Genomic DNA, 23,528 nt, shown 5'->3' on the forward strand with positions numbered 1-23,528 from the left:
CATAAAACTGGGCGAGAAAACTAAAAAATACAGCTTCATATCATAGGTTGGATGTGACTACGTGGGCCATCTAATCCAAACCCCTGCAATGCAGGAAAAGTACCCCCGGCAGATGGCCATTCAGTCTCTGTTTAAAAGACTTCAAAGGAGCATCCATCACACTCCAAAGCAGGGAGTTCCCCTGATGAATAGCTCTCAGAGTTAGGAAGTTCTTCCTAATGTTCAGGTGGAATCTCCTTTCCTGTAAATTGCTTTGAGTCCTTGTCTCCAGGGCAGCAGAAAACAAGCCTGCCCCCTCTTTCTTATGATAGCTTTTCAAATATTTGAGCATGGTGATCATGTCTCCTCTCACCTTTATATATGCTTCCCTAAACCCCAGCATAGAAAGTTACATTTTAAAAGTAATGTGTTTCAATTACCAATTTCTTTAAAAAGGCATTCCTATTGTTCTTTGTGGCACATTGTTACTCACTGTATTTTTCTTAGCATCCATTCTGTTTTTATTTATATTGGTTGCTTAGGATTGATGAGAGAATGGCATAAACTTTGAAAAAAAATTCAAATTGCCTGTTGAAATTCTGAAAACCTATTTTCAAAGTAACTTTAAAAAATAAATAGAAAACATGTTACATGAGTAAATGTATGCTCTTTCCATTTCTGGCATTGCTTTTGGAATGCAGCTTTAATTGGCCAACATTTTAAAAAAGCAACTCTTCACAATTAGCTACATTTCTTGTAAAGCATTGCATTTAAATTCTGTGTATGCTTAATCCAACATACATATACTTTCCCTCATTTCTCAGTTCTAGTATTGATTTTAAGATACTTTTCTGCATTTACAATTCATATTGTGTTGGCATGATTGATTCATTTTAAAAACTGTAGGGTCAGGTAGAACATAGATTAAAATAAATTTGTTAAATGCCACAGATATTTTTTACACATAAATCCAGACTCAACACAAATAATGGAATAAGCAGTAAAATTGTTCTTTGGTTTTCCGGTGCATGATCAGAACGTTGAATGCACCCCATGAACATGGGAAAACAATACTGTAATGAAGCTAGACATGTGTACTTTCTGGTTTTCTGAATATAGGGAATATTTTTTCAATGGAGGAACATTTCAGTAGTTGATCAGCCACCTAGATTGTGCAGCCTAGAATGGCCTCCCCCATCAGTTACCCTACAATTGTGATGGACCACAAGTAGCTGTGTTGGCTTGTAATATTAAAAGTGGCCATGCTGATTGAGGGATTGTGGTCCAAAAAGTTACTTTATCAGCTTTGACATGAAATACATCTACAACATAGAATCAATGTAGTTTGGCACTAACTGCCATGACACCAGCACTTTTTGGCATAAAAGGTGAAAGATCTGTTAAAACTACAACTCCTATGATTCCATAGCATTGAGTCATAGCAGTTAAAATCATGTCAAACTGCATTAACTCTACAGTGAGGATGTACCCAGAGATAGAATTTGAAATAAATGTGCGTAGGATTGCTTTGCCGTCCATTTCTTCTGTCTTTTCCATGTCAGGTATTGTGTGGAATTTCAGCTCACAGCCATCACAGAGGGATGTTTGAATGGGAACAGTTCATACACTCATTGGATGAAGTATCTTAGTGAGGGTCACCGAGTGTGTGTGGAGTGCCAGCACCCGGCTTTGGATTCAAGGAGCCTGCACTGCTCTGGAGATGGCAGTGGAGCCAAGAAGTAAGAATCTACCATTCCCTTTTGCTCAGTTGGAAATCCACGTGGAATACTTTCATTTCATTGTACTTAACATTTATATTGTTGGAAAGAAAGTTATTGAGAAAGGATTAGTAAGTATTGTAGACATCAGATGCTCGGGTCAACCCAGGATAGGAATCACACAACTCTTACTATTCTTGGACTGCACTTTTCAGCATTCTTCACCTAGGGTGACGCTGCTGAAATCTGGTAGGAATTGTAATTTAAAAACATCTTCATGATTTCTATGGTTATTCAGGAGAAATCTTTAAAGCTGGTTTTTAACCTATGGACACATTGCTTGCCAGGTCTGTATTTGGTGATAGCACAAGACTCTTTAACCTGTGGCCCTCCAACTTCTAGAAGCTCTAGCCTGCTTGTTCAATAGTCAGGAATTCTGGGAACTGAAGTCCAAAACACCCAGAGAGCTGCAGATAGGGTGGGCAGCTTCACTGATGCAGGACTAATATGAAATCCATATGCGATATTAAATATCTGCTGGGCAATACCTGTTGAAATAATCACTTGCCTTAAGAACATGCATGTGTACATTTTTGCTGTCTATAAGAACCATAGATTCATCTAGGTTAATTCTTCACAAGAAAACTAATTCGGCCTTAATTGTTATTGTCATTTCATTATTTTATTATCAAATATTAAACTAAATAATTAAATTACTGAATAACTGTTACCTTATTACTTAATTATTATTATGTTATCCTCTGTTTCTCTTTCTCAAATTTTACTACAATTGCCGCTCCACATTTGTGAGTTTTAATTGCAGATGTGATTCATATGGGAATCTACACCAGGGGCCCTCAAACTTTTTAAACAGAGGGCCAGTTTGTGGTCCCTTGGACTGTTTTGGGGGCTGGACTATAGTTTAAAAAAAAGGAACAAGTTCCTATGTACACTATACATATCTTATCTGTAGTGTAAAAAAAACAGGAAAGAACAATACAATATTTAAAATGAAGAATTATCTTAACAAATATAAATTTACCAGTATTTTAATAGGAAGTGTGGACCTGCTTTTGGCTGATGAGATAGTCAAGTTAATTGGGATTGTTGTTGTTGCGTGTGTTCAAGTTGTTTCAGAGTTAGGGCAACCCTAAGTCTAAATTTAGGCTGGGGCCTCAGTAAATGACCTTGGAGGGCTGCATCTGGCCCACACGCCTTAGTTTGGGAACCCCTGATCTACACTGTAGAATTAATGCAATTTGATGCCAGTTCAACTGCCATGGATCAGTGCTATGGAATCTTGGAAGTTTTAGTTTGGTGAAGCACCAGCACTATTTGGCAGAGAAGATGAAAGATTTAAAACTACAACATTGAGCCATGGCAGCTAAAGTGATGTCAAACTGTATTAAGTCTACAGTGTAGATCAGTGGTTCTCAAACTGTGGGTACCCAGGTGTTTTGGTCTACAGCTCTCAGAAATCTCAGCCAGTTATCCAGCTATTAGGATTTGTAGGAATTGAAGGCCAAAACATCTGGGGACCCACAGGTTAAGAACCACTGGTGTAAATGCAGCCTTGGTCCTCTAGTATGACTCTATGGTCAACTTCTGCTGGAAGAGTTTCTTTGGGCGCTTCCAGACAGCATCAAAATGCAGTTTTTTAAAGTGGGACAAAAAACCTCTGGACCTGACAGCAAGTCCACACACAGACCTGTCAGACCAGGGAAAATGGTCCCCCACCCTCCTCACACCTTCGTTTGGAGTGGATTAAGATGGAGGGGGATAGGGGACATTCAGTGGTAATTTTAAAAAAAATTCTCAAGAGGTGCACTGGACTTTATTCACACACATGCAGACATTCCAATGTACTCAAAAACAGATTTCTTGTCTTTCTCTTCCCCCAACTGTTAATTCAAGCTCTGTTTAATATTTTAAGAAAGCAAGGAATGGTTGATTTCCAATTGTGCTTCCTTTTAGCTACCTGCGTGTCCATGGCTCCATTTTTTGACAGTGCAATCACCTGTTTTGGACTTTTAAAACACGTGTGCTGGAGCAGTCCACACAGGAGGATAGGAAGGAAATCACAAGTTTTCCATGACTGCAGAGATATACAGTCATGCGAAGGTGCACATTTTTGAGGCTGAATCGTGTTTTAAGTACACCTTTTAAACACACATTTTCCAGCTATTAACCCTATTCTTTCCGCATTTCCCACAAATGTCGTTTAACCCCACTTTTATCCTGGTTATTTCCAGGTTTTAGAGAGACGGTATGCATCAAACCTACAAATGTGGGGGATGACTGTATTTAACTATTACTTAACTATTTATCATTTTCAAAAGTGTTTTCTTCCAAGACTCCAGATACATTTTATTTGAAACATGAACGTTGCGTTGTTAGGGGGCTAGAAACACACTCAGTAGTGGAAAATCACTATTCAGGCCAATAAAGCCTTTGAAGGTAGGCTTTTTTATAGCATCCACAAGATCAAGGTCTGTTCGGTCTCTTTCAACACACATTGCCCTTCCATCTGTGATACAGAGCAGCAAAGTTATTTTGATAGAGAGCAATAACAGCCAGTAATACTGTCAGGAAAGGCTATAAAACACAGTAAAATGTAAATGGAAGTTAAAGTCTAACACAGCTTTATTCTGTTTGGAATCTCTGGAGACCAATAAAAGCATGAGATGAGGTAATGCCAAAAATCACTGAATCTCAAGCTTCTAAGAGAGGCAGACCAAAATCTATTGTTTTTAATATCTCTTTGATGCGAATTTAGAGACCATCCAAAGTGCAGAATTATATCAGTTTGACACCACTTTAAGTGCAATGTCTCTAGCCTATAGAACTCTGGGATTTGTAATTTTTTGTGGCACCAGAGCTCTCTGACAGAGCAGGATAAATATCTCACAAAACTACCAATCCCAGAATTTCATAACATTATCAGGAACCTCAAACCCAAATACTAGTAGAGCATTAATCTACATTTCAAGTTCAAACCGTTAGTCCAGCAGAGTTGCAAACATTAACAGGATAACACAATAAAGAAGCTGAATGTCCATTCCAGGGTTGCAAGCCAAATACCAGAATGTCCCAAGTACAAAGTTGAATCAGAATCCATAGCTGAGGTCCAAGGTAGGTCCAGGGTTCAGGAAACACAAGATAGCAGGAGTCCAGGATCGTAGCTTCTAGAACTGATGTTGCAGCCAGCAACAAGGTGCCAGACTTGAGTTCCTTAAATCCTAAATCCACAGGTGCTACTTGTTGCTGGCTGTCTTCTTAGCTGTTATCCAGGATCTCAGCTGTTATGCCGAACCTGCGCAAATGAGACCTCTCTTTTTGCAGGTCTATGAAAGCTGGAATAGTTAACTCTTCCTCAGCCTGCTTCGAGGAATTCGCTTGCACTTGTTTTGCAGGCTGAGAAGTAGTAGTTCCTTTCATGGGTATTTCTTCCCATGGCTGAAGATCAATGCAGATCCTTCCATCAGTATCTCTTCAACCTTGCTTTCCACGCTGTCTACGACAGCCAAAGAAGTTAATGTGATGTCAAACTGCCATAATTCTGCAGTGTGGATTTCAGACATCATGCCTTACTTGCCTCATTCAGTTATGAATGGCATGTATGAATGATAACCTCATAACCACACATTCAAGATGAATCCATTAATGATAGCCAGTGTTGTCAAACCGTAACTATAGATGCATGTCCGTATTTTCCTTCCCATTCTTAGCAGTATATCCTCATGCTGTCTTTAGCTCTATTTATTGAAATGCAGTTGCTTTAGTTCTTGAAACAATACATCACTGTGGAAAAAAAAAGTTTATGCTCTAAACTTTCCAAAATGTGCGTAACAGTGCTGGAGGTGAAGACAGAAAAATTATGGTAGTCATCCTGACCTGACATCTAAGTTAGCATCTGCGTAGTGCTGACAAACGGCCCAGCAGTCCATACTAATGCACTTTCTGAGCCTGTCTCAAACTCAAACATTGGCAGATCGTCTCCATAGTTGGAGTGTTACCAAGTACAAATCAACCTCAGAAAAAGTGAACAATCCTCTGTTTAAATCAGAGAGGTAAATTTTGTCATTTTCTTTTATAGAAGAAGCACCATTGGGTCTAGACCACACCGACTTTTCTTCTGAACAATCACTCAATGCCTGTCTGCTCTTTGTCTCACAAGATGTTGTTTTCAGAATGTACTACAGAGAAAAAAACAACCAGAAAAAATTATTTTGCAGAAATTCACTGCAGAGCTCTAGTTTAGACATGAGTTCCAGAGTTGTTTTTTCTCCAAGATGAAAGCAGATGTGTTAAGCATGTTTTTTTTCAAGCAACTTGACCTGTTGTTGGCAATACAGTAGAGTCTCACTTATCCAACATAAACGGGCCGGCAGAACCGTTTATGTTGGATATATGTTGGATAATAAGGAGAGATTAAGAAAAAGCCTGTTAAACATCAAAATAGGTTATGATTTTACAAATTAAGCACCAAAACATCGTGTTAGACAACAAATTTGACAGAAAACGTAGTTCATTACACATTAATGCTATGTAGCAATTACTGTATTTACGAATTTAGCACCAAAATATCACAATTTATTGAAAACATTGACTACAAAAATGCGTTGGACAATCCAGAACGTTGGATAAGTGAGTGTTGGATAAGTGAGACTCTACTGTATTTGTGTCCCTCCCCAATAAAAAAACCCACTTGAGTTGTCCAAGTGCTTACAAATAATTCCCCTTTCAGAGATGCTTTGGTATTTTCAATTTTCTTGTGTCCTTTGCTGTTTTTGTTTTCAATGGAAACCCCCCATTGTGGACAGTTTCCTCCTTGCCAGCCTTGTACTTCCTTCTTGATCACTGATTTTGTGTCAATTCCTGTAAAATTTATTCTTCCCTACAAGGTATGAAAATGTTAAGATTTCATTTTTGCTTGTGCCAGAATCTTCTTTATTTTTTGGAATGATGACTTTTGCTAGATCTCCTAGAAAGCCCTTCAACATGATGGCACTGGCTTAACAGAGTGATCTAACTTCAGTTTTGCCTCTCTCTGTGTATAGTTCAAAAGCACTTGGTTGAATTAGTTCAGCCATGTTTGGAATTTCTCACAAGGTCATGTCTTGGGCAACTGGGCTGGCTTGTCAATATTCCCCCCCCCCCCACCCACCCCTTTCTTCCTGAAGAGGTATCAGGTCATTTTTTTCTAACATGTAGGATGTGATAACATGAAGCTCTGCCATTCTTGATTACTTGAGAGGGGAAAGGAGGTGGAGAAAGTCTTTTTGAATGAGCAGAGAATGAGCTAGCCTTCTGAAGACAGTTCATTTCTGAGGGTTGGAGATGATATCTTAAGCATCTGTCCAAAAGCAAGGGTAGGCTCATATAATGCATTTTAACTATATTGAATTGCATTATGAACCTACACTGACTTTACAATGCAGTTTCAAACAGTATTATATGGCAGTGTAGCTGGGGCCCTAGTTTGCGAGATCAAATACGTTTTGTCCCGTATGCTGGCTGGGAAAAGTTCTGGCATAACATGGGGAGAGTTCACTCAGCTGGTCTTCGTTTAACTGGAGACAATTTCATGTTAGACCTCCACCATAACTTTAAAAGGTTCCAATAATATCAAAATAATTTAAATAAAAATGCAATTAAATCCAACAACAGTACTTAAGTACTAATAATAAATAAGCAGTAAAATATTACAACAATGTAGTTATGTATTTTTCCACCTGGTACTTTAAAATCCTAAAACATTCAATCTTTAAATTGATATTGTGATTGATATTGAGTATTTCTAACAAAAAGAAAGGTATTAGAAGATTCAGGCTTGGGTAAGCATAGCTGACATTTGCAAAGAGCATGCATTGGGAAATGCTAGAAGGTTCAGTGCCTTGTGCTTGAAAGGATTAGTTGTTCCTTAAGGTTTGCAGTAAATGACGCTAGTTGTGGAGTACAGTTTGGTGATGGACACTTATGTACATGCAGATAAGGAAGGATGTAAGAAAATGCTTTCCAAGTATAACTTTATGTGCTTTTCTCCATCAGCAGGTCCTAACTAATCTAAGGACAGTTTGTGCATTATGTTCCCTGAAAATAAGCTTCTGGTATCATTTCAGTGCTGCTTCTATAATATGTAGTTGGATTCATCACATACTTTGGCAGCTGCATACTAAGAGTTTTTACATTGTCAGTAACTGACGTTGCTGTTATAGAAACCTCTGTACCAAAGAGAATAAATAATCTTGTAATTAGTAGAATATGAACTTCTGAAGCTACTTTCACCATTATACTTTCACCATTAATCCATCTGGTTTAGTAATTCTGTCCTAACTTGTGACAATCGTCTAGGATTTTATTCAAGGATACTTAATAGTTTTCCTACCGAGGTTCTTTTTTGTATTGGCATTACCATGGCTATCTATCCATGCCGTATCTATCCATAAAAAAACCTCAGGAAGTATCTTCCTGGGAGCTATGTTTCTTCCTGTGCAGTATTAAGGTGGAAATATGGAGAAAGTACCACATGGAGGTAATTTAAAGCAGCATCCAAGGAATATTGGTTTTAACTTGTATATTGTATGTTTTATTGGCTGTAAGCCACATTGTGACCTTGAGTGGGGAAAGGCGGGATATAAACTTCATAAATGTAGCTTGCTAATTTGGAATTTTCAGACAGGGAAATTAAAACACTTAATTCACAACACACTTGACAAGTTCTAATAATGCGCAGTTAGGTTGCCAGAATGACCAGACTCAAGTCCTTTGGTGTTTCAAAATGACTCTGCCAAGTGTCTCACTTGGTCCCAATCCAGGTCATTCTGTAAAAACAGAACAATGGATGATGCCATGTGATATATAAAGAAAGTAAGGATTGATTGAAGTGTTTTATGCTTTGTTCTAGAGCTTGGAACAGTTACAATTTTGACAACAGCAATCATAATAGTAAGCCAGCATGATCATCTGGTTATACTGGCCAGGGAATTCTGTGACCATAATCTTTCTAGGAAGCCCCCGGTGGCACAGTGGGTTAAACTGCTGAACTTGCTGACTGAAAAGTCAGCAGTTCAAATTTGGGGAATGGGGTGAGCTCCCATTGTTAGCCCCAGTTTCTGCCAACCTAGCAGTTCGAAAACATGCACATGTGAGTAAACCAATAGGTATTGCTCCAGTGGGAAGGTAACAGTGCCCCATGCAACCATGCCGGCCACATGACCTTAGCGGGGTCTATGGGCAATGCTGGCTCTTTGGCTCAGAAATGGAGATGAGCACCAACCTCCAGAGTCGGACACAACTAGATGTAATGTCAGGGGAAAACCTTGACCTATTCTTTTAACTTTTCTAGTCTCCTCTATTTTCATACTGTCTGATTCCACTTGCTGTCTGGTGTAACAGGTTTGGTGAACCATTAGCTTATCCACTGGTGAGAAAGTAATGCATGCTTTGATGCTGTCTTGGGAGATAAAATGTTTTATGTCACTGCATGATTTTATTTTATTTTCTCTCCCAGGAACCAGTTACTGCATTGGCAGGCTGTGGGGAACCCAAGATGTAAAGGAACCTGGAAGAGAGTACGCCAGCTGGGCACTTGTTCATGTCCTTCTGTTCACAGTTTCTTGTTCATTTGATGTTCACATAACTGACTTTTTGCCTTGAACCTTAATTTCTTGTCCACTTTGTACTGACAAAAGTTCAGTGTTGAAGGAACAAACACACTGGACTACTGGGTGATACAGTTGAAGATCAAGTCATTCATGCTTTAAGGAGCTGTTGCCTTGAGATAAACATAATTCTGTGGACATTTGAAGCCCTACCTCAAACTTATTATTTTATAAAAAAAATCTTGAGTAGCAAGATTGAGAGGGACCTGGGATAGTAACGAAGGATTTGGGACAGCAACATTTCAGAAGTTAAGATAAGATCGGCCACTGCCATAATGTCCGCACTTCTGATCTCTTTCCTTTCAACCAGGCTTATCCATCTGGAACAATAGCTGTGATTCTCTAGGAGAAATGCAGCAGTAAAATAAGAGGGATTAATGGAGATTTGATCTTTTTGGCTTTCTTCTCTCCCAGCTCATCAACATGCTTATGATGAGCAAAAGGAGAAAGACATCTCACTGACCTTCAAGAAATATAATTTGGTGTGAGTGAGTGTGTGTGTGTGCATGTGTGTGTGTGTGGATAACTTGGAGATTCTTCTGCTTGGATTTAATCCAAGATGGAAGAATTTGGGGGCTGGCATATTTCATCTTTTATAAGTCCCTGAAGTTCACCTTAATCCCGAGCTTAGAGAACTTTTGGCATATTACTAGTGATAAGATCTGAATGAATTTTGCACATGCAAGGGGAAAAAGTTCTAAATATGGCATTTATGTCAGAACTCTTCTTCCTGAAAATTTCCAGCATTCATTACATTTTATTGGAACACGTTTCTAGCTCTTGCAGATGCTGCAAAGATAGCTCAAACTAATGAGGATAACAACAACAAAATCAGAAAAGCTAGATGCGGTTGAGTAAGATTTCCAGAGGGCCAAGCTTCAGTTTGCTGGAGTGGAGAAGCAGAATATATATACCTGTCACGACCCAGGCTGCAGAGCACCAATAACCATGGCCAGAGACCAGAATCTATCTAATATCTTTATTAAAGAAATATATAAAGTCAATAAAAACAAGTGAAGAGTATAGTTCAAAAGCAGACCTTTCAGGTGAGGTCAAATATAGTCCAGAAATATATTGTCCAATATAAGATATTAAAGTCCAAAGTTATAATCCACTTGACCGAAACACACACCTTGCCAAGCAATGGTATGGGGAATGACAGGGTCTTTAAAGTCCAAGGGAGCTTGACAACAAGGCTTGAATCTTGGCTAGATCAAACTTGAAACAAGGCAAACATGAAACAAGAACTGAGTCCATAGGAGTCCGTGAAACAAGACAAGGCTGGAATCTTGATCCGTGAAACAAGGCTAGGTTGAAAACTTGATCCGTGAAACAAGGAACTGGGGTACGAAGTCTACACACGATCTCTCTCCTCAAGCTGACAAATTGACTCCGCAAGGTTCCCCTTGCGGCAAAACCCCTATATAGAGTCTTGTTTTCCCGCCAATAGAACACTTTCCCTGGAGAACAAGAAGTGAAACCCAAACTGTGCCCAGATGCATGACTCCTTAGAATTTCCCAAGGGAAGCAGACCTAATCAGCTAATTGTCTGGCAGCGATTCTGAGGCTCCGGCGATTAGCCTCCCTCGCCCCTCTATCTCTATTATAATTGTCTTTTCGGGAAAACGGGGGAGAATTCTGCCCAAGGCTTGTTTGGTTAACTTCCTGAGGACAAACATCCTCCAGGTGGCGAGGCTCCGATTCAAGCTGAACCGGTGGAAATCCCAAATTTTCCTCCTCATCTGCCACAATAGCACTAGGAATGGGACTACAAGGCCCATGAGACATCACAATACCAAACAAGCACAATGTCCATATTTTTGTATAATTTATACTGCGAACAGATTGCAGGTGTGTGTGTGTGTGTGTGTGTGCGTGTGTGCGCGTGCGTTTTCAAGTATAATTAGCATCTTCATATACCTGTTGATGCTTAGACAGTTTGCCTAACCTGATTCTGTGTTATAAGTTAGCAGTTTGCATATGTGAAACTAAAAAAACCTTATTTCATCCCTTCCTCCCCCATCAACTGTTCTTGCCAGATCCCATCTGTGGAATCTATCCCTTGAATATGTGGATAGAGCAAATTGTAAAAGAAATACAACAAAATACAAAACCACAAAAGAGTGACACCTTTATTGGCCAACTGAAATGCACAAAATGCATCATTCAAGCTTTCAAACCTCCCCTGGCTTTTTATCTGGCAAACATGTATAAAAATTATATTGGAGATAAAAAATGATAGCAGATGCCTACATTTAGTCAGGTGTCACTTCCATGTAGTTCAGTTGGTTTAAAGGTATCTCAGGCTGGTTCCAGACAGGCCTTTAAGAAACCCAATTGGATGTGGGTTAAAGTCTACACTTCTCCACCCAAAACCTGAACTTTCCTGGGTGTGTGTATGTCTAGATGCCCTGCTGGACTTTCTGGCAGGGCATCCAGACACCAGTGGAAAAAAACCCAGAAGCGCCTTCAAAATTAAAAAAAACTATCCTGGCCGCCGTTACTTTGATGCCATCGTTTTCCTGGCTCATAGAAATAACATGCCAGGAGAAGGGGGGGGTAGCGATTTTGCTGCTGTCCACACAGGGCTCATACTGGATTAGACCTGGGTCTTTCAGGGTTTTCCTGCTTTGTCTCAAATAAATTCGTTTTTATCTGAGGCATTGTTTGGACACCTCAGGCAAAAGTCCAAGAAGGCCCATGTTTTGGGCCCTGTGAGGATGGACCCTCAGTGTAGACAGAGGGCAAAATGTTCAAAGGTTTGGAAGCCAAGCACTACGAGGAGCAGCTGAGGGAGCTGCATATTTTTAGCTTGAAGAAAAGAAAGTGGAGAAGGGACATGAGAGCCATGTTTAAATATTTGAAAGCATGTCACATTGAGGAGGGGGCCACCTTGGGTTTTTTTTGCTGCTCTAGAGACTAGGATACAGATTAAAATGGCAGGAAAAGAAATTCCACCTAAACAATCAGGAGAGCTTCAGAGAATGGTGGCGTCTTCTTCTTTGAAAGGTTTTAAGGAGAAGCTGAAAGGCTGTCTGTTGGGAATACTTTGATTGTGTTTTCTTGCATAGCAGGGGGTTGGACTGGATAGCCCTTGGCATCTCGTCTACCTACATGGTGATTCTCTCCCATTTTGCATAAGGCTACTTCAGGAGGTGAATTGGGTCAGGAATGATTAAAATCCCAGGAAACTGAATCAAAGGAGGATTGAAATCCCAGACAAATGTGCTGCTTCCACTTCATTAAAATGAAAGCAAAACCAATGGGAGAATCATTCCAGTTTTCTCTTATGGTCCATTGTCTTCATGTACTCTTCTTATACCTACACACAATCAGTTGGGTTAGAATTATGGATTTAAAGGGTTAGATGAAGCTAACCCACTGCTCAATGTAGGGTATGGTAAAGTATCCCCAGAAGGTAGCTGTCCATCCCCTTTTTGAATACACTCAGAGAAGGAAACCCCACCACCTGTAGACAATTACTTCCATTTTCCAATTGTTCTTACTCTCAGGAAGTTGCTTCAGTTGTTGGTGAGTAAACAGCAAAGATGCCCTTGCAACCATTTTTTTGAATTAGCACAAGCTTTCAAACAACATAAACATCTGTGTGAAATATGGATATACTTTTTGTTGCTGGCACAGTGTGGAGGGACTAGACTGCGGAGATAAAAAACATCAGGTTTTTTTTTGCCTCATCTGCTTATGAAAAGCTATAGAGGTGGTCAAACAGCATAATGCTCAAAATACTTAATTAAAATTTTCTGCACCCAAATTAAAATATCCAATTAAAATGTAAATGCCTGTTATTTCATGTGGAGCAGAAACACGTTGGTATGCTTTTATCATGGGGTGAAAAGCTTGAGGTGGGGGATAATTTGGAAAATATTTGGGTTAGAAATTAAATTCCCCCTGCCAGTTCCATAGTTCCTGAACACCTGTCTTCTCTGGAAATTGTTAATTAAAAATATTGCAATTATGGATCACCTGCATTTTTTCTAACTCTGCTCATGCTCTGATTTGCAGCACAAACCACTGGATTTGTTGAGGACTACTCCCAAGTAAGTGTGTTTAGGCTAAGAGACAATTCACACTTCAAAATGATAGCAGTTTGACATCACTTTAACTGGTATGGCTCCATTGTATTGAATCTTGGGATTTTTAGTTGCTGTGGCACTAGAACTATCTGACAGAGAAGGGTGAGTATCTTACAAAGCTACAAAACCCGAATTCCATAGCAATGAGTCATTTAATGTAATATCAAATAATTCTGCAGTACGGATAGAGCTGTACATTACTGGGGAAGAAGTCCTATGTAATTTAATGGGGGTATTCTGTGAAAAGTCACATACAGAATCACATTGGTGAAAAGGCTGCTCTCTTGTGCACTTATTAAACTTTTCTACCTAGAAATAGTGGAAGTTTCTTTTCTTTCTGTAACCCTGGGATTTAAGAAAAGGACAACTACTACTTTAAGAAGTTGTTCTGTCTCTGCTTAGCTATTCTTTCTGCTCTGTTCTTGCCTCCAGATGAATTCCCTGTATTTCCAACACCTCATATAGCCATCTTCACTTTTCATTTGAAAAATATCTGCTACGTTCACTTTCCACAGTCTGGGTGATACATTGGATGGTAACTCTCGTCCTCCTTAGGCAGCATGCCCAATGTACATGCAGACTAGGAATGATCTGGTTTATAATTACAACACACATCAAGAGTCCGAAGTTGGTGAAGGCCGGTCATCAGCTATTTGAAGTAGTACACCAACAATGGAAGGTGGATTTTTTTTTTTAAAAAAAAATCTTATTGCAGAACTGAGAACATTTTGAAAGGACACTCAGTGTTTCCATGTAGTGTAGTGGTTCTCAACCTGTGGGTCCCCAGGTGTTTTGGCCTGTTAGGATTTCTGGGAGTTGAAGGCCAAAACATCTGCGGACCCACAGGTTGAGAACCACTGATGTAGTGTGTATATAAATGTATGTGCCCTCAAGTCATCTGTCAATTTATAACAATCCCATGAACCTCATAGGATTTTCTTAAGCATTACTCAGAGATGGTTTTGCCAATTATTTCCTTTGAAATATAGCCTACACCATCTAATCTGCATTGGTGGTCTCCCATCCAAATACTAACCAGGTCTGACCCTTCTTAGTTTCATAAGTTGCCTTTAGGCCCTAGGGCACTTGTGTTATTATATACACCTATTTACAGTAGTTATGTGCAAGTATGTATGGACATTAATATTCAAGCAGAAAAAGCTAGTTTAAAAATCCAATGCATACTTGGTCAATGTAAGAAAAATAATGCATCAGAATTCATAATCTTTGTGGATATTTGAGGCGGAGAGCCAGCATAGTTTGGCCTAAACTAGACATTACGCATCTCTTCTCTGAAGCCTGCTTTTCCTCCAGCAGAATTCCAGATGCGCATCTGCAATACTAAACGTACAACCAGAACCCCCAAAGGGTTGACAGCTGGAGGAGGATTTAGAGTGGAAAAAATGAGACAGGTGGAAAAAAAGTTAACCACTACTGTTCTGGTTCCTTGTAAATCACTTTTTTCTTGAAACACACTTAGTTTGTTAATGTCTTGTTTGCCCTTTAGTCATAATAAATGGTGCTGATGTCCACCAAGAGGGATAGGAACTCAAATTTTTGTACATTCCATCGTTCTGGAATTTGAATCTGTTCAAATATGGAAGGAAGCATCTTGTGCTTTCACTGGATTATGCAGCATTGAAATGCATGTGTGCATTGAGTGCCTGAGTTCATGCCCAAAGCATAATCTTACAGAGGAATGCTCACATCCTGCCATGTTTGGTATTGTTCAGATTCCTCCATCCACAATTGCCAGTAGGAATATGCAGGGCTCTCAGTGGACCGGCCACATCACAGCAATGAGTTGGAAGTGCTGATTTTATAAAAATGGAATCCACAGTTCTGCTAATGCAACAATGGACATATTTTGATAGATTGGAGGGGAAATCTGATGCAATATGCGTCCTTAGTAATGGAAAAACAACCCCAAGTTGTTTTTGTTTGGTCCCATTCCAAAAGGAAAACGTTGATTTATGTAGTCATTTTATATAAGGGGTACCACTTACAGCTGGATGTGATTATTCACAGAATTGATCAAAATGTTCTCTCTATGAATTTCTGGGTCATCATAGGCTACATCTACACTGCTATACAATGCAATTTGTAACTGCATTATATGGTCAGGGTAGGCTCGTAAAATGCAGTTGAACTGCATTATATGAGTACACTGACCAAACTGCACTATATGGCAGTCCAAATGGGGAATATGTGAGTCTATGGAACTTCTACCATAAGCTGACTACAGAGTCATGCTTAAGGACCTAGAATTTCCTAGAGAGGTGTTCTCTGAAGTAAAAAAAATTAAAAGAGTTTCTTGTTTATGGGTTTTTCCACTTTTGTGGGGGGCCTTGTGCCTCAAATCTCAGCAACTGTACTACACATTCATGGACTTGAGTATCCAGGTATGGGGGATCCTGGACCCAAATCCCAGCAGATACAAAGGTACCAATTACTCCTGGAGGTAATTTGTGTGGCCCTCCCAACAATCTAAACTTAACATTTTTTATCAGTGCAATGAACCTTAAATTGTCAGATCTGAAGAACTAGCAAGCAGTCACTGTGTGTATTTGATTCTGGTATGATATATAGTCTCCTAAGAGTGATTTTCTATAGACTACCCTCATTACAATATTTGCTTTTCATTATTGGAAATACAAGTCACCTATACCTGTTGGACCTGTGTAGAGAGTTCACATTATAAGGGTTAGAAAGAAATGCATTCTGAAAGTAATGCAGAAATGTACGTGTGTAAATGGTGATACTGAATTCTGCCTTGCTCCTGGTATCACAAAAAGGGGCCCACACGATATCTAGAATTCATACTGCAGTGAAATGTAGCAATCTCTCCCACAAGAGGGCAGCCCGTATCCCTTTTTTTTAGTATCAGCAAGAGTGGTTTTCCTTCTTTTAAGCAGGAAACAGAAGACTAGATATTAAAAGGTGGATAGGACAGAAGCTCCACCAATAAGTTGGGCTCATAAAGGGCAAATTCCCACCCAAAAGTCAATACCAATATATAATACAACTCTTACAAATTGTCCTTCTTTGTAGTAGTAATAATTCAGATTCAAGGGAGATGTGCTATTGCAAAGTGGAGATATACTGCGACTTACGACTTTGTCCTATCAGTTGGACATATTTATTGTGTTATTTATTAAACCATATCCAAACTTTCTGCATGGAACTCATAATATTATTGCTATATTTATAGGAGGGACAAGAATTACGTTGTGTTGTTGTGTGTCTTTCGGGCTGTGTGGCCATGTTCCAGAAGCATTCTCTCCTGACGTTTCGCCCACATCCATGGCAGGCATCCTCAGAGGTGTGAGGTATGGAGAAAACTAAGCAAAGAGGTAAATATATATCTGTGGAAAGTCTAGGGTGAGAGAGGTCAGTGTGAATGTGTGTAGTTAATCACTTTAATTAGCATTGAAAAGCTTATCTGCTGTCTTCTTCCTGCCTCTGGGGCATCCTTTGTTTAGAGTCGTTAACTGCCCTAGGTTGATTCATGTCTGGAAATCCTCTGTTTTCAGAGTATTGCTTTTTATTTACTGTTCTGATTCTTGAGTTTTTTAATACTGGTAGCCAGATTTTGTTCATTTTCATGGTTTCTTCCTTTCTGTTGAAGTTGTCCACATGCTTGTGGATTTCAATGGCTTCTCTGTGTAGTCTGACATGATAGTTGTTAGAATGGTCCAGCATTTTTGTGTTCTCAAATAGTATTCTGTGTCCAGGCTGGTTCATCAAATGCTCTGCTATGGCTGATTTCTCTGGTTGAATTAGTCTGCAGTGCCTTTCATGTTCTTTGACTCTTGTTTGGGCGCTGCGTTTGGTGGTCCCTATGTAGACTTGTCCACAGCTGCATGGTATCTGGTAGACTCCTGAAGGCCATGAAAGCCTTCGACAACACAAATAATTACATTGTTTTCCAAATATTATTTTACCTCACTGTTACCTCACCTCATTGAGCCCCTGGTGGCGCAGCGGGCTAAACCGCTGCGCTGCTGAACTGGCTAACCAAAAGGTCGGCAGTTCGAATCCGGAGAGTGGTGTGAGCTCCCGTTGTTAGCTCCAGCTTCTGTCAACCTAGCAGTTCGAAAATATGCAAATGTGAGTAGATCAATAGGTATCACTCTGGCGGAAAGGTAATGGCAGTCTATGCAGTCATGCCAGCCACATGACCTTAGAGGTGTCTATGGACAATGCTGGCTCTTCAGCTTAGAAATAAGCACCAACTCTCAGAGTCGGACACAACTAGACTTAATGTCAGGGGAAAACCTTTACCTGCCTACATTGGCTAGGGTTGATGGGAGTTACAGTCCAGCAACGTCTGGAGGATCACATGATTCCCACATCTGTTTTAGATCCTGCCTTGTATACCAATCCTGGGAGTCAATGCAGGTTACAGATATTAAAGCAGATACATATCAATACTCACATCAGGCTTTCATTGTACAAAGCATTTTCTAGAGATGACAGCTGTTCCCATGACAACTCTGTGATCTTTTTGCTGTTGACTATCAATGAGAAAGCAGCTGCCATTGTGATCAGGTGAAACCTCGGTCCCATGTCTTATGGATTTAAGGTGGACTAGCTTTCTAGGAAGGAATCTGAAGTGATATTGTCCATTCTGCCAACTCAAGCTTCTACTATCTATTATGTCTTATATGTTGACCAAGGCCAAATTCTGAAGGCATAAGGTAAAGAAGATTTACATTTACAACCTATCAAGTGAATTTGATATTTAGTATATTTGTGCTACACTTATTGATGCAGCACGAAATACTTGGAACTAAATCCAACGTTGGCTCTGTCAAGAGCAATCCTGTTGAAATCAATGGGAGTTCCAATTAGAACTCAGATTGGATTCAGGCCATGTGGCAAACAGAGATAATCTAAACCACCTGAAGCAGAGGATGGATGGGCTTCCTTCTACCATTCCCTCTTGCTTCCAGCAGCAATTACTAATTGGCCCCATAGAGAAGCTGGCCCAAGTACTATGTGCCAAGCTTGTGCTGACATCTCACAAGGGTTTTGCAACTTCTTGTGAGCTCACAACACTTGGTCAGGAAAGGAGGCCTTTACATATACTGTTATGATTGAGCCTCATGGCTCTGTTACTGACAGACGTGGGCGTAAGACTCCTCGAGAGTCAGATACTCTCGAGGAGCGAGAGAGAAAAAGACTGCGAGACATATTTGCAGCACCATCTGACGAGGAGTCTTTCGAAGGGTTTACGGAGAGAATGGAGGAGGGGCTGGTTAGCTCAGAGGAGGATGAGATGGATTGGACTCGGGTAAGGGAGGAAGTGGGTGCCACTGGCCATGATGGGACAGAAGATGAATGGGGACCTTCAGGATTAGACCCATGGTTTAGCTGGAGGGATGGGACGGGATCCACAGCTGGAGATGCTGTTGGGCGTAGTCAGAGGTGTTCCAGCTCTGACGAGGAAAGTGATGAGGAAACGCCCGGGTTAAGGAGGACAGCTGACAGTGATGAAGATTTGTAACTGGCATAAAATGGGGCTTGGGAGCAATTGCAAATTGCGTTGGGCAAGGTAATCTGGGCAAACGCTTGGGATCCGTGTGTGTGTGGGACGCTTCCCTGAAGACTTGTGTGCTTTCCTGTGCTGTGACGTAAGTTGATTGGAATCCAGGGTCAGACGGCGGGAGGGATTGTGTGGGCATTTGTTTGTGCAAACCTGTGCTTACTCTTATTAGCTTGACCCTCCGTCGTCTTCTTGACGGACGCCATCTCCTGCTTTGAGAACTCGGACTGAACTGACCACGGCTTGTCTTCCCCCCTTCTTGGACTTGGAAAAACTACAAACGTCTGCTTCTGGCTTTGATCTACGGAACGGAACTGGTCTACTCAACTGCTACAATCCTTGGCTGATTTACTCGTGTTGGAGATCCTGTCTGCTGTGTGTGTGGGGGAGCGACGCAAGTTACTCTAAGCACAGTGTTGGCAGCAGAGAGGAATCTGCTGCCAATTAGTTGCATTCTTTGTATCTTTTGTTCCTTGGCTTTCGTTTCGTTTATACCCAGGCTGAAGCAAGCAGTTTGTTTTTACCCGGATTAAACTCCGGTTTAATCCGGTTTATCTTTTGAACATTTACTTTTGCCCCTTTTTGCTCCTAAAGGCAAAAACTGCCTGGCCCTTGTGTTTTACGGGCATTTTTGAGTTCTGTAATCTAATAAACTCTGTTACTTTGAATCTTGTGGCGTTCTGTCCTTGACAGATTGCCCAACGCCCTTAAAAAGTTTATTGCAGCAATAAACCCGTCAGGAAGACGATGGATGAGTTAAGGGCCAAAGTAGACCAATTGCAAACGGCTTTTACCGTTATCCAAACAGCTCAGGCTGTGAAAGGACATGTTTTGACTCCTGAACGCTTTGACGGAACTAGGTGCAAGTTGCCAACCTTTTTGGCACAAGTGGAGCTTTATTTTTCTCAGCTCAGTGCTCATGCTTTTCCTACAGACACTAGCAAGGTGGCCTTTATTTTGAGTTTGTTGACCGGTCCCGCAGGACAATGGGCCACTAATTTAATTTTGGGAAATGACCCAGTCAAGGACAATTTGAATAATTTCAAAAAGTTGTTAACTGATACTTTTGGGGATCCTCTCCGCACGGAGAACGCTGGGTGGGCTCTGTATCGGTTGAAACAGGGAAAGGGGACTGTTTTGGATTACTTAAATAAGTTTAACCTGTATCGCCACCAGCTGGATTGGGGGGAAAATGCATTCATGCTTTTATTTACTGCCGGGTTAAGTGATATGCTCCAGGATGAATTAGCACGCTTGGAGCCGGCTGAAAGTTGGGACGCCTTAGTAGCTAAGGTGCTGCGTTTAGACGCAAGGTTCGAGGCTCGTAAACACTCAAAAGCAATGTGTGCGCCACCCATGCATGTAACCAGGGCACCTGTGGTGATGGGGGAAGAGCCCATGGAGCTTGGGGTCTTTAAAAAGCTGTCTACAGAGGAAAAGAGCCGTAGGAGGCAGCTGGGCTTGTGTTTGTACTGTGGGAATGCTGGGCATTTTGCCAAAAATTGTAATGTGAAACCTTCCCAGCTTTCGGGAAAAGGCCAGCCCTAGTGCGACGTGAGTCCAACGCACTAGGGCTCCTCAAGCAGTCAACTGAGGGGAGGAAGCATGTTTTCGTACCCATTACATTATCTGTTGGGGGAAGGGAACTTGTTTCTACTTTGGCACTGCTGGACTCAGGGGCTACGGTCTCCTATGTAGATATTGAGTTTGCTAAGAAGCATGGCATTCCTAGAGTGCGCAAGGCATGCGACGTGTGGGTGGAAGGAGCAGATGGGAGACTGCTGGAGACTGGGGTGGTTAACCATGAAACCTCAGCAGTAACGTGGGAGGTGCAGGGAGTAACGGGAACGTTTGTGTGGGATATTACGAGCTTGCCTAGATATGATGTGATCCTGGGGATGGATTGGCTAGCTGTAGTAAACCCACAAGTAGATTGGGCAACACGTAAAGTGATCTTAAAGAGGCAGGATTGTTGCACTCTAAATGTTACTCATTCTGATATGGAGGGAGTGCCTGCTGAGTATGGGGAGTTCTCTGATGTATTTTGTAAAAGAGAAGCGGACAAATTACCACCGCACAGGCCATATGATTGCGCCATCAAGTTGGCAGAAGGTGCGAAACTGCCAGCAGGGAGGCTGTATGCCTTGACTGTACCGGAAAGGCAAGCTTTGCGGGAGTTTCTAGATGAAAATTTAGCCAAGGGGTTTATTCGCCCATCTAGTTCTCCAACTGCGGCACCGGTATTCTTTGTAGCCAAAAAGACTGGGGAACTTAGGTTGGTCTGCGATTATCGGATCCTAAACAAATACACCATTCGGGATAGGTACCCGCTGCCTTTAATCTCGGAACTGTTATCAAGGGTGCAAGGGGCTAAGGTCTTTACCAAGCTTGACCTGCGGGGGGCCTATAACTTAATCCGTATACGGGAAGGGGATGAATGGAAGACGGCATTTAACACGTGTTTCGGATGCCACGAGTTCCGAGTCATGCCTTTTGGGCTTTGTAATGCTCCTGCGGTATTCCAGAGGTTCATGAACGATGTGTTCAGGGACCTAATTGACCAATTTTTAGTGATTTATTTGGATGATATCTTGATTTTTTCTAAGGACGAGAAAGAACATCGTCAACATGTCAAGCAGGTTCTGCACCGACTGCGGGCTAATGGGCTTTTCGCCAAGGCTTCCAAGTGCGTCTTTCATGTGCCTGAAGTGGAGTTCCTAGGTCATGTAGTGTCAGGTAGGGAACTTAAAATGGACCCACATAAGGTTGACGCCGTCAACTCATGGCAGGAGCTGAAGACTAAGAAGGATGTACAAAGGTTCTTGGGTTTCGCTAATTACTACCGGGAGTTTATTCCGAATTTTGCAAAGCTCACGGTACCTTTGACGCAGCTTCTGCGCAAGAAACAGCCATTTGTGTGGGGGCGGGAAGCTCACGAGGCGTTTCTACAACTAAAGTCTAGTTTTCAATCGGACAACATACTAACCCATCCTGATGTTGACAGACCGTTCGTGGTAGAAGCGGACGCTTCTAGCTACGCGTTGGGGGCTGTATTGTCTCAGAAGGATTCCTCAGGGACCTTGCGTCCCTGTGGATTTTACTCGCGGCAACTAACACCCTTCGAGCAGAATTATACCATATGGGAGAAGGAGTTGTTGGCGATTAAGGTGGCGTTTGAGGTGTGGCGGCACTGGCTTGAAGGGGCACGGCACCAGATCGTGGTCAGATCTGATCACAAGAACTTAGAGCACTTGCAAACAGCAAAGAAGTTAAACCAGCGTCAAATCCGCTGGGCTTTGTTTTTCTCCAGGTTTAACTTCAAGGTGCAGTTCGTGGAGGGGAAGGCAAACTTGCGGGCCGATGCTTTATCCCGCAAGCCGGAATTTAAGACCAATGAGCAGGTAGTATGTCAGACCATCTTGCCTACTGCCTCTCTGTGTGTTGTAGATAATGAGCTTGGGTTACATGACCAGATCCTTGAGGCTCAGAAGGATGATGTGTGGACTCAGGAGCAACTGATGCTGCTCTCTGCAGGTAACCGTACCATACTGCCGCATCTCCAGGATCAAGACGGGGTATTGGTGCGTAGGGGGCAGGTTTACGTACCAGTAGGGACCCTCAGGTTGGAGGTGATTAGAGCCCACCATGACGAACCCATGGCTGGGCACTTTGGCAGGTTCAAGACCGTACAGCTTATCACCAGGAGCTACTGGTGGCCAAAGATGCGGCAAGACATTCTGCGCTTTTGTGACAGCTGCGCCGTTTGTCAGCAGAGTAAGACGCCTGTTGGGCGCCCTAGAGGGTTGTTATCGTCTTTACCTGTTCCGGAGAGGCCATGGCAAATCATTTCCATGGATTTTATTTCAGATTTGCCTAAGTCTGGGGGTTATACTTGTATTTGGGTGGTGGTGGATTTATTTAGTAAACTGGCTCATTTTATTCCTTGTTCAACCATTCCGGCGGCCCCTACGTTGGCCTTACTATTTACAAAGCACATCTATCGTTTGCACGGAGCACCCGAGGTGATTATTTCAGATAGGGCTCCGCAATTTGTGTCACGCTTTTGGAAACACTTCCATGAGTGTTTGGGGACTAAGTTAAACGTGTCTTCAGCTTTCCATCCGCAAACGGATGGACAGTCGGAACGGGTTAATGGGCTCTTAGAGCAGTATCTGCGTTGTTTTTGTTTAGATCAACCCACGGCTTGGGTAAAGTGGTTACCGGTGGCGGAATTTGCTTACAACAATGCGGTGCACACGTCTAGTCAGCATACGCCATTTGAGCTAACTTATGGTTTTCACCCACGGGGAGGTGTGGCGCCGTCGACCAATGTGGTCTCTTCGGACCCTGTGTACCGCTCTTCGGAAATGGCTGCATTGCATGATGTTGCCCGTCGCTTACTGTTGGAAGCTAAGGCAACGCAGAAGACTCAGGCTGACCGCCACAGGCAGGCAGGGGAGGAGTTGGAAGAAGGGGATTTGGTGTGGTTATCTTCCAAACATATTAAACAGGCTGGGGGAAAGTT

At 41.7% G+C, this 23,528-nt stretch overlaps 1 protein-coding gene across 1 annotated transcript in view; it reads left to right on the forward strand.

Annotated features, from left to right (window-relative positions):
* Positions 1-13,771, forward strand: part of LOC100565305 (somatomedin-B and thrombospondin type-1 domain-containing protein) — a 36,171-nt gene extending 22,400 nt beyond the window's left edge. The window contains exons 4-5 of the mRNA XM_003220646.3: positions 1,542-1,718; positions 9,211-13,771. Coding sequence (XP_003220694.2) covers positions 1,542-1,718; positions 9,211-9,328 — 295 coding nt within the window. The 3' untranslated portion in view covers positions 9,329-13,771. The remainder of the gene's footprint in view (positions 1-1,541; positions 1,719-9,210) is intronic.
* Positions 13,772-23,528: the final 9,757 nt, after the last annotated feature.

This window comes from Anolis carolinensis, chromosome 4 (assembly GCF_035594765.1).
Source record: "Anolis carolinensis isolate JA03-04 chromosome 4, rAnoCar3.1.pri, whole genome shotgun sequence".
Classification (NCBI taxonomy): Eukaryota; Metazoa; Chordata; class Lepidosauria; order Squamata; family Dactyloidae; genus Anolis; species Anolis carolinensis.